At 31.2% G+C, this 12,397-nt stretch overlaps 1 protein-coding gene across 2 annotated transcripts; it reads right to left on the bottom strand.

The window, feature by feature from the left end:
- Positions 1-2,588: 2,588 nt before the first annotated feature.
- Positions 2,589-12,084, bottom strand: LOC143230017 (PITH domain-containing protein 1). Of its 2 annotated transcripts, XM_076462961.1 has the most exons (6): positions 11,815-12,084; positions 10,286-10,329; positions 9,824-9,901; positions 9,495-9,599; positions 8,892-9,000; positions 2,589-2,835 (listed from the first exon to the last, which is right to left on the bottom strand). In XM_076462961.1, exons 1-6 carry the CDS (start codon positions 12,001-12,003, stop codon positions 2,734-2,736), a joined length of 627 nt encoding a protein of 208 aa, XP_076319076.1. In that variant the 5' UTR covers positions 12,004-12,084; the 3' UTR covers positions 2,589-2,733. The 2 variants fall into 2 exon arrangements, with proteins under 2 accessions (XP_076319076.1, XP_076319077.1); XM_076462962.1 differs by lacking the exon at positions 9,824-9,901 and having other exon boundaries at positions 11,815-12,082.
- Between the last annotated feature and the right edge of the window lie 313 nt (positions 12,085-12,397).

The raw sequence follows: 12,397 nt of genomic DNA, 5'->3' as shown, positions 1-12,397 counted from the left end.
GTGTACAGCATACAGTGGGGCAGTGGCATAATAAGGGAGGTGCAAGGGGGAAGTCCACCTCAGGTAATAGCCAGGAGAGTGGGGTGCCATCAGGATCAAGTTCTCAAACCAAATGAAAAAGTTAGCAAAGAAAGAAAAAAAAAAATGTTCAAAGTATTATAACAACCTATTGTTAATTTCCACTATTAATTCTTTTTTATTCATAATAAAATATTGAATATTTGATAAAATTTACATCAAAAGAAAAACGTTTGTTGACGTTTTGGTCGTCAATTTGTTAAGCATAGCCAGCTGGCTGCAACTGACATACAAACTTTTGTTTACTGTTACTTGACACTGACTCCACATATATGAAGTACATTTTATTAAATATTATGATAAAGCAGAAAGTGCTGGTGATTACAACAATATCACAATAATTATACCATTATCCAGTAACTTTTGACAATGTGATAATTATCACAATGATGTTCAAGTGTTTATAAATGCATTGTCATGATGTTGTAAAAACTCTTATTTATGAAGGGTGATCCCCGTGACAACTGGTAATCAGTAAAAAAAGACACAAAGTCATGCTTTTATCCTAAAACCATATCTACTAATGTAATGAGGATGCATATGACAAAGTTTTTATGATGCAACTACATGGACATCTGGAGAGAGAGATAGACTGAATATTAACCTGTGCCATGGTCAAGGACATGACAATGCTGCAACTGTGGCTGGGATTCATGGTGGTGTTCAGTCAAAGATCAGAAAGATTAATCCCAAGGCTTTGTTTGTGCCTCATATAAATCATTCTCTGAACCTTTGCAGAGTGCACTCATTTGGAAGCATTTATTCAGGTGCAACTTTTTTTTCTTTTTTAACCTTGGATGTGGTCTGTTCCTTCTTTTCAGTCTCACTCCCTCAATGGGAAATGGTGATGAATGGAGACATGACAGTCAAAAGGCTTTCTCAGACAAGATGGAGTCATTACGATGCTGAACCCAACAAAAGCAGATTTCGAAAAGCCGACCTCAAGTCTTTAAGTACTGTGCAATCCTGAAGAAATTGTGGACACAAGAGGATCAAGCTCAGATTTTGTTGTCTCCTGTATCAAATTTCTTTCGAGTTACGTTTCTTTCTAATATGAAAGTCCAAGAAGAAATTAATCTCACACAAGTATTTGCAAACATTTGGAATCAGCCTTGAAACATGCATTCTGAAGCTCTAAGCTTTAAAACTGTTTCTTGAAGATAAACACAATGAAATTGTGGAGGGCCATTCATTATGCAACTACAAAGTGTGATGAAATTGATATTGCAATGGAGTGTTAAGAACCAGTAAAGAATGCCAGAAGAGATGGCAAAGGATACTGGTCTCAAAAAGCCAGAGGAAGTGAAAAAGGGTTTTATTTAAATGTCTTGATTGCTTTCATCAAGAATTGGAGATTCGTTCTAAGCCAACAGATCAAATTTTGCCAATCTTCGCTATTATTCAGCCAAAACACTGACTATTGCAACAGAAGAACCTCAGAAGTGTATTCCAAATTTCACTAAAAGTTTTGATAAATTCTCTGATGAAGATATCAGTGTGAAGATTCAACAAATTCAGAAGTTTGGAAGCTGCCAAAATCAGTATTGAAGAGGTAAAGAAATAGAATTGCAGTTTCTGGAGTTTATTGTGAAATGGGATTTTTGTGAACCTCTGCCAAGCTTATCACTGTGTTAGAGATTCTTCTTTACTGTGGGTGGATTGCTTCTGGTGAAAGAAGTTTTACAAATCAAAATTTATGAAGAATTTCTTTTACCTGACCCTCCCCCCCTTCATCAGACAAGATTGATAAATTTGGCTTTACTTTCAGTAGAACAAGAATATGCAAAAAAGTGAATTTTAATGATCGATTTGTAGAAATTAAAGCTCAAAAGTAGAGACTGAATCTGTTCCATTTACTTCTGAAGAATTGGCCAAGTGTTGAGACTGGATTCCCTAGGTTTTTTTGTATAAAATAAAATGCAGTATTTTCAGTTCGACAAATTTCTAATGTCTTTGATTCTTCTCATTTCAAATTTGCTTATGACAGAACTGTACTGTTTAAAAATGTATTTGTAGATATATTTTTCCACATATTTAAATTTTAAAATTAATTATTGGAAGGATGCTAAAGGAAGAATCCATCCCAGGTGCCAAATACTTAAGGCACACCTCTGCAGTGGAAAAAAGACTGGAAAAAACAAACAAACCCAAAAGCACATGTCTAGTGTACAGCATACAGTGAGAAAGACTAGAAAAACAAGTCAAAATTTACTGTAGGGAAGACTATGGTAAATTTGTCAAGATGACTAGTCTAAGATTTGTACAAGATAGTTATGGTATTGGTATTAAAATTTGTTGGAGAAAGTATTTTGAATAGCTGCATAATGAATGGAATACAAGAAATTGTAATTAATCTAATATGAACATTACTTATCTCTGTAGGGAGAAGAATTAAATGAAACTATTCTAGAATATTTGCACTCTAGAAAATGAGGATCTCTACCAAGAGAATGAGAATATAGTTTCTCTACATACTTTTGTGAACAAAATATCAATGAGAAGCTAGTGTATTTAAAACATAACATATTTATTGAAAAAAAAAAAAAAACGAACAAAAACCAAACTGTTTTTAATCTAAGGCAGAATGTGATATAAAAATTGTTTAAACACAGATGAAATAAATACTTGGGAAAAAAAAAAACAAAAGCCAAAAGATCAGTGAATCTCGTGCATCACAGAATGAATAGAGTCGATCTTGTGATCAGCTGGGTTGGGGGCCGATTCATAACAGAACAGTGTCAGCTCCTGTCGAGGCAGCTGAAAAACAATGCAGATATACAGAGTTAACAGACTGCTGTAATAGAAATTACTACTTTTTAAAACTCATTACCAAGGAGGTAAAAAACAAAAAAATCATAATTAGTCCAAAGCTTAGGTGTCAACTAGTTTTTTTTTAAATTCCAAGTAATTATAAAAAAATAAAATTAGTTAAACATTAACTGAAGTGACATTCAAGTTAGTATCTTGAATTTAATGCTTCTGTCTGCAGGAACACTACATAATGATGAAGCCACATTGATTTGGACATTCGCAAGTAGGATAATCCATCACATAATAAATATTCACAATCGGAAATTTAATGAATGATTCATGTACTCTTATTCAAAACCTCCCAATCTGAGCAGCTGGTCTTTTACAAGACATGATTGACAGATACAAAATTTGATAATCTACATACAACAAGTGTTAGGTAGTGGTAAATCAGAACAGGAAGTGAGGGGACAATTACAGACTACAAAACATCTGTATTAACCAGTTCTTACCAGTCTGCAACAAGTTTTCCCGAGAACAACTTTCACAGAAAGGATGCACACGTAAACCATAACAGAAATTGAGAGTTCATCTGAATGAACTATGTTAGATTCATGTGAATTTATACTTCAAGTTTAGTTATAAAGCAGAGTATGATTACACACTTATTTGGAAAATTATTTGTTGCATATTTAAACAATACTATAAGCAAAGAAAAACTTTTGAAAAGTGAATAAAAGATGGGAATGACAAGATAAAAAGGAGTGACATACTTCATTTATACACAGTAGCACAGTGTAGTAGAATGTTAACAGATAAAAAGTAGAATAAATGTAAGTGAACCGTGATTGAATAGTTAACATACATGTTAGTGATCAGTGACAAAGAAAACCCACTTGTAGAGAAATATGCAAAAACGGCTCGTTTGGGTTGAGAAAATGTTTTACAAAGAAGAGTGAACAACGTTTCGACCTTCTTCGGTCATCATCAGGTTCAGGATGACTGAAGGTCAAACGTTGTTCACTCCTCTCCGTAAAACATTTTCTCAACACAAATGAGCCATTTTTACATATATAATATACATGTTACTAGATTAATCATACCTGTGCTTTTACGTGGGGAATATGCAAATGCCATCCCTGCCGTCTTATTATCACCGTTTTTGAAGGATTGTTAGTCATCCCCACATTTACTTCCTTTTTGAAAAGTTTTTCCTTACTTTAATGCAGTGTTTCAGACATAGAAAGGCTGTGTTTGTAAGAAAGTTCTAAATATGAGGTACCAACTGTAATATATATTTTTTTGTTTATCTATTATTGGGTAAAAATTTGTTTCATTCTGTACTTAAGTTGTTTTTTTTTTAAAAAAAAAAGAGCACCACCTTTCTGCAAGAAAGCTAACTTTAAGGGGGTAATAACAACATTTACACTAGAATTAATATATTCTTTCAAAATAAATACACAATAAAACACTACTAGTTAATAATACTTATAAAAGCAGATACTCTGAAATTGTCACCTCAGTAAAACTGATTGACATTGTTTTGATTTTTGAGTTATGTAATAAGAATAAAATACAGTAGTAAAATTTTTTTAATACGATATTTACCGATATTCACAGTACTGGTGACTCAGTCATTACCAACACATTGTTATGAAAGGAAACATTCTATAGTATTGTAATGTTCTGATGACCTATTAAAAAGATATTTAAAATACCATTCTGGTGAATAATCTGAGCCATCCCTACTGTGGTGCTACTGCCTGTCCAATATTTTGTATTCTATAAGTAAGTACATAACTGGTTTGAACAACAGTTTACGTTGAGGTAATAAAATCAATTATGCAACTTGTGCAATTGTTAAGATTGTACAGAACAGTCAAACAACAAGTTTATTGTACATACAATTGTTTAGTTTAGCAGTTACACATCCACTCATTACTTTAAACCCTCACTTAAATACCCTGATGTATTGATAATTAGTTCATTACACACACACACACACATTTAAAAATTAAAAAGAAACCAATGTTCCCACTTGGCCCTAAATAAGCAATTTTAGTTAAATTGCTTCTTTAAAAACGTAACTGAAGAACAAACTCATTAAAACACCAAAGTCATGAAAAAACCTTTCCACCCATAGTTACAAGCACATAATCCACATTTACACATGCACACACACACACACACCACAGTTTCAAAAAACAAATGAACAGGAGGAAAAGTGCAAGTTTAACAACAACTGGGCACTTTAAATTTTATTTTTAATTCTAAAAAAAAAGTCATTTAAAGGAAATGAAATGAAATGTGAGAAATCTAACCTTGGACACCTGTTATGCATACTACTCTGGGAGTAGTAGACATGTAACTAGTTGACTGTTGAAAGAAGCACATTGGTACATACAGATTGTCCTCATGTGATGTTACAAGATCCTAACAGTGTATTGTGGGATACATCTGATATTTTGAGTCTCAGATAAAGACAAAACTATGGTTAACAAATTCATTATTGATGGGAAAAGCAGTATAGCTATTTCACAAATGTATATTTCTGTTTGTGTCCTTGATTAGATAGACAGACAGAAGAAATATGAAAGGTTGGGGAAAGTTGCAGTCAACAGGAAAATCCTGTTATGACATAAGCAATAAGACAATTCTTTGTGCTATTCAAATATCATCTTAACAAAAACTGGTCTAATAAAACCACTTCTATACTACTATTTTTCCCAAACTTTAATATGAGACAAAGTGTTGGATATACAAGGATTGTTTAACATAAGTTATTATTTGATTCATATAGTAGAACTATTATTTAATGGTTATTTTAGTTTTCTTTAGACCATTAGTTCTAAATGTGATAGTCACAACAAGTTTTGTAACAAAGTTCTGTTTAGCAGAAAAGTACTTAGGAGGTACAATCATTATATGTCTATCTTAGTCTTACAATAGTTCTAAAACAAAGATTTCTATAAACCTTACAAGAGTAAATTCCAAGATATTTTAGTGGACACATAGTAAACTTGTGCCTAGGTCTCAAATATTAAGTTTCACTTACATAACAGTATTTTCATGCATCAAATGGGCCCACTAAAGGATATCACAACAATTAAGTCACAAGAGACAAGATTTGCAGTAGCCAACAAACTAAAAGAAACCCAATTTTAATAGACAACTTTTATGTGTTAAAATTTTTTTAATAAAGCAATTATGTCAGGAGTTTTATTAAAACTGAACTATTAGAAATGACAAGATAACTTGGACTTTTACAATTTCCATCAGTAAAACAAATTTTAGAACTAATTTTTTGTCACTGTTTAAAAGACCTATGCAAACCCTGTACACATGGCTAATACATGGGAAAAGATCCATTTTTTTTTTAAAGAAATGCTAATGAACTACTCTAGGAATGAGTGTACAGAGACAAAATATGCCTTACCAAAAATTTGACACCTAGTAGTATAACAATGTTAAGAATAATGTAACTAATCATGCAGAGAAAATACAAAGTAGGAACAATGAAGTGTCTGATAAGCAGTCCCCAGAAAAAAAAAAAAAATCCCAGTCTAAAATCTGTCAAAAAACTAAATACTAAGTCTAAATATATTGCACATTTGATTTTCACCTACAAAAAGGCTTAAATCTTAATAAAATTTAAAAACAAAAAGAAAAACCAGAAGTTTAAAGATATTTTATATGAAACTTAATTAATCAAAAGTTAGTTTAAGTATATGCAATTCAATTTACATAATATTTTTGAAAATCAACAAAATTCAGTAAGCCAAACTTCACAAAAAACAAATTTAGTACATTAAGTAAGGAAAGACATTGATATTAGGATCACAAACTAATGTTATAATTACCAAATCTTACTTAGTAAAAAGTTCATACACAAGGGAAAACTGACTTCATGCACAGTTATAAACTATCTAAAAAAATGAAGTTTCTTTTCCCAAGTTTCATTGCATCTTGTAAAATTAATCATTGTCCCCTAACAAACAACAAATACTTCCTAAGATTTTAAAATTTGTGCTATAATTGAATAACTGAAGTGTATACATATTATAAGACATTTTACTTCTGGAACTCCAATATGAGGGCTGTTCAAAAAAAAATATGCGGATAGTTTGAATTGCGCGGCTCCAGTTGGTTGCAGGGGAATCCCGTTGGTGTCGCTAGGTTCGTACAGATCAGCCGATCACAACGCCATTTCCCAATTGCAGATATATCTTCATTTGTGTATTAGCTACGCGTTTTAAGTGAAGCGAGATTTTTTGTTTGGCAGATTCACAACGAATGACCTGAAGGAGCAATGACTTGCTGTGAAATTTTGTGTTAAACTTGGAACATCTGCGACTGAAACTTTTGCTATGCTTAACACGGCTTATGGTGATGTTGCTATGAAGCGTATGGTACGTTTCAAGTGGCATGAACGTTTTAAGGATGGTCGACAGTCCATTGAAGATGATGAGCGTCCTGGACGTCCTTCCACGTCAACTGACGACCCACACGTCGACAAAATCAACACCCTGGTGCGGGCAAATCAATGTCCGACTGTCAGGAAGCTTGCTGAAGAGTGTGGGATATCAGTTGGATCTTGTTAAGAGATTTTGACCGAAAAATTGAAGATGCACCTTGTTGCTGCAAAATTCAGCCCTCAGAACTCGCGAGTTTTTGGCCAAACACTCAATCACTGTTCTTCCCCACCCCCTCTACTCACCTTGCGATTTTTTCTTGTTCCCCAAACTCAAAAGACCCTTGAAAGGAAGAAGATTTGAGACTATTCCCGAGATTAAGGCAAATGCGACAAAGGAGCTGGAGGACATTACAAAAGAAGCGTACCAGGATTGTTTCAACAAGTGGAAACACCATTGGGATAAGTGTGCGTTGGGGAGGAGAGTACTACTAAATAAAGTACATTTTGTTTTATGATGTCAGTCCGTGTATTTTTTGAACAGACCTCGTATACAGTTTGGATGGCTGTGGACGTACATGGTTAAAAGGAGAGATAAAAAAAACCAAAAACTATTGAGAAATACAGAAGAAATCAGGAAACTTACATCACTGGCTAGTACATTTCACTTAATCTTAAGGTAGCTGCAATTATATTTGTGTTAGTTATACACTTCAAATCACAGAAGACGAGTAGCTACCATATAAATACATTACTTACAAATTAATGAAGAAAAGTAGTGACACTGCCTACTTATTCATATATTATTACTGTTGCTGAGAACAGAAAGTACATTTACAATAAAATTGTTTTGCATTCCCCTGTACTTAAAATAATGTAAAATTATTACATTCAGTAAAAAACAGACTTGCATTTCTGTAAAACTTTAATGCAATCAAAATATAGTAAATAAAGTTATTATAAAAAATATAATGTTTAAAAAAAATAAAAAGAAAGTAGAGAATCACTAGAAGTAATAATTACTTTAGTAACTAAACAAACAGTTAAAGAGAAAGCATATAATAGAAACAATTACACAAAACAAAATGAACATAGGTACAACCTCCAGTGCCAAACAAAGAACAGTGAAAAATTCATATCATAAAATGTCTTAAACAAATACAACACAAAAACTGAAATACCAAAAACATGATAACAAATGATACAAGTTCTATACAAAAAAAAAAAAAGATTAAAACAGGAAAAAACAAGTGCAATAACAGACCAAAAGAAAGTGCACATAGCATCATGAGGTTAAGCCATGCACTAAATCTATTGATAAAGTAGTAATATGGGTGAAAACAGTCAACAAAATTCAGGACAAAAGTCACTCATGAGATACATAAAAAAGAGGCAAGTGAAAGTTTAGACTATTTAAACATAAAATTTTCAAAATGAAGCAGTGTTAAATGAAATGAGATGAGATAACTATGGAAGTTATGTGGATATTTGAACATGAACTGTCTATAATTTCGAACCAATTATAGAATTCTCACTTTACTCTGGAACAGGACATTTTATTTATATATATGATAATGGTTTAGGTGAAAGTGGTTCCCATTAAAAAAAAAAAAAAATTTAAATATGAAGTTTACATAACATGAATTCTTACCTCAGAGTATTCGCCTAGTAAACCAATATAATAAATTCTTGTATTCTCAGCACCAAAGTTTGTTGGGAAATGTAAAGAAAGATGTTGTACACCAGAAAATTTGACAATTCTAAAACAAAAAAAAAAAAAAAATTTTAAGAACATTAAATTAATTTAAAATTAGAATATGAAGAGTCAGTCAGGTAAAAATGTCAGTTAATATTACAATACACAAATATGATAAACATTACAGAAAAATAAAAATACATTTCAGTTAATGTTACAATTACTATTAAAAAAAACAAAGTGGTTATTATTAGAATAATGTATATAATATGCAAAATAAGATCTCTTGATACAAAATAATTAAGCCATAAAAGTGATAGTGCTAGCAAAAATATATATATTTAGAAAGAAACAGTGCATGTACAGATGATACAAACTGTTTTAGAAACTAATTTGAGGTCTACAGCATTTATCTATATTATCTTGAAGAGTGTTTGTATTATCAATAGTTTTAAATAAATATATCACAATAGTTTATTTTAAAACTTAAATTCAACAGATGTCTGTCAATCTGTCCAATCAATACATAAACTGGTTTTAGTAAAGCAAATATCATACTTTGTAGAATATTCAATGGTCCCCGATGGATCTGGGTGCAATTCAAATTCCTGATGTGCTTCACTTGAAACATTATCAAATGATAAGTGAGGGCGATTTTTAAACCTAAAAAAGAAAATAATTAAACCTACAAGTTTATGAACAATTACTTTATATACAGTTGTCTTGAAAACAAAAAAGGCATCCAAGAATAAAAACAATCTATACTTAAAATAACTGATCAATTAAAAACCAACTAATTTACACATTTAAATTTTAAGTTTTATTTTTTTTGCAATCTATAAATAGGAGTAACTGATACTATAAGAAAAACTATGCTAAGGGCTTACAGTCTCATTTTTGATGGATGACTCTGTTCTTCACCCCCAATTAATATAATTCCTTTTAATTTGACACTTCCTGTAAAACTAAAACAAAAAAGTAAATCATTACTTCTTATAATATAATAAAGAACTATTTCAAATAATTTCAATAAACAACCAACATTATTTGGTCACCTCTACATTATCCTACGACATCAAAACTAAGCTGTTTATTTACGTATAGTAAAAGTTTTTCTTGATAAGTAAACGACAGAACAAATGTTAAGTGTGTAAACATCATAGATTTGGTAAGAATACTAAATTAATCAAATAGATGTTGAAATACTATAAAATTACTTCAAAATCAAACAGTATTCTCTCTGCAACACTAGCAAGTCTATACTAAAATCAGGAGTTTCATTTCTTGTAACTTTGCTCTAAAATAGACAAACTTTCCAAAAGCCATATAAACAATGTAGAAGTACTTACGGAATATTAAATAGGAGTTCTTCATCAACATCACTATCCACAAACTATAATATGAAATAAAAAAAAAAAATACTGTCATATTCAAATATTAAAAGCCAAGAAATGCTTTTAGTGTGAATGTGTAACAGTAAATTTTAAATACAATATGCACCAGGAATAATTCAAATAACAAAGTGCTCATGTTTTGATGCCAAACAGTTTCACACAACGAATAAGCACACTATCAACTCACCAAAAGGGTCAACCTCACTGCAATTGTTAGTATGGTACTTTTTTTTTTTTTTTTTTAAGAACTCCATCATAAATCAGACACATTTTGTATAATAAAGTATACATGTATGCACACATGTAAGCCTACAACAAAATGAAGGGAAAAGTCAATTAGAATTACAGGGAGAAAACTTTAAATCATATGACGAATTAAAGATGGCGATAGATTCTTTTAGTAAACGAAATCCTACATAAATTTTGTAAATCAATCTGCAGAATAAATAATGTAGTGAGGTACAAATTATAATGGAAATGTAGGTCCAACTTTGTTTAGTACAAGGTTAGGTACGTCTTTACTCGGAGGAAATTAACAGCAATAGGTCACTGAGGAACTTCCTAGTACACACTTTAAAAAGTTATATTTCTTCAGTGTGGTTCTTTTCTTCACTCCTGTTCAAGTGCATAGACAAAGCCTTACTTTTGTTCTAGTGCCAGTACTACCATTCAAAGAATAACATCCACACAATTCAGCTCATCTCCTGTATTTTCCACAGGACAGTAGAAACTGAGCAATACCAGTGTTCAAGAAATTTGTTGCAATCAGATTCTAAGGCCCAACCCCAATTTTAATGTTTTCTATACCTTTAACATACAAACAAATTCAGTTTTTATGTTATCCAACTGCTGTTTAACATATCAATTGAAAGACTTTAGATTTTTTAATTTCTGTTTTAACCAACAATATTTCCTACAGTTTTGTAAAAAACCTGAATTAAAGATGAGCACATCATTAAACACATCACATAATATTAATGTTTCCAATGATCTCAATAACAAGTTATTTATTACCTCCAAAATCATGCATTTTAATAAATAAATGCTACTACAAAGCTTTATTAATTTTTTTCTAAAACAATTATGTTTCATACATTTTGTAAAAAACAAAATGAACATTGTAAAGTACATATGGAAATTAAAAGGCTTGAAGAAAACTAGTTACACAATGATCTAAATCAAACTAAATTTCAAGCAACTTAGGTGTTGAGTATTGAAACTAAAAGAAAGATCACACAGTTGCAGTATTAATACACAAATAATTCTACATATAAATAAACTATAATTTACTTCCTCAAAACAGTGTGCGATTTCTACAGAAACTTAACATTTGAAAATTTTAAGGGACTACAACAACCTGTCTAAGGAAAGGAAAACAAAACTACGTTTCAACCATAAGTTTTATGGCGAGGTCTATTTTAAACTACCGTAATAAACAGTAGTATTATTAATAATATTCGAATTGTAGAAGTTAATGTGTTTACCTTATCGTAGTTAAGACGTTCTTCCCATGGCTTAAAAACCTCTTTTCCCGAGCCTTCTACTGCTTCATTTAAGCATTCAACATTGGCTTTGTCGATTTTTGTGTATAAACTGTAATGTATTCCTTGATCGGGAGGCAGCTGAGTACCTGAACTATCGCATCCTCCATGACTATGTCCATGGCCTGCCATTTCACCATTTTTGAAACTATTAGCGACGTCTTTTATTGCAATTCCCTCCCTCTTTTTTTTTTTTTTTTTTGTGTGTGTGTGTGTGTGAGATGCAATCAAAATGTTACCTTGGAATAATAATGCGTCATCTTTTCCCGTAAATTAATTATTTATTGTGATAAAATTAAAACATTAACTTCCAACATTAATTATAATCAAATCAAATATATTATCTTTAGCATTTAATAAACTTTAAGATTGTTTTCTTATTTGAAAGTTACACTAAAGATATATATATAATATTCCCAGAAAGAAAAAAAAAAAGTATACCACATTATTCGAAAATGTTCGTCTTGGCACAGCCTGATGGTTAAGATATTGGGCTTACAAGTTGCTACTTTTGAGATTGAACCTC

This window comes from Tachypleus tridentatus, chromosome 10, assembly GCF_004210375.1.
Source record: "Tachypleus tridentatus isolate NWPU-2018 chromosome 10, ASM421037v1, whole genome shotgun sequence".
NCBI lineage: Eukaryota > Metazoa > Arthropoda > Merostomata > Xiphosura > Limulidae > Tachypleus > Tachypleus tridentatus.
Note: the sequence above shows the minus strand (reverse complement) of the source record. Positions and strands in the feature narration are given on the sequence as shown.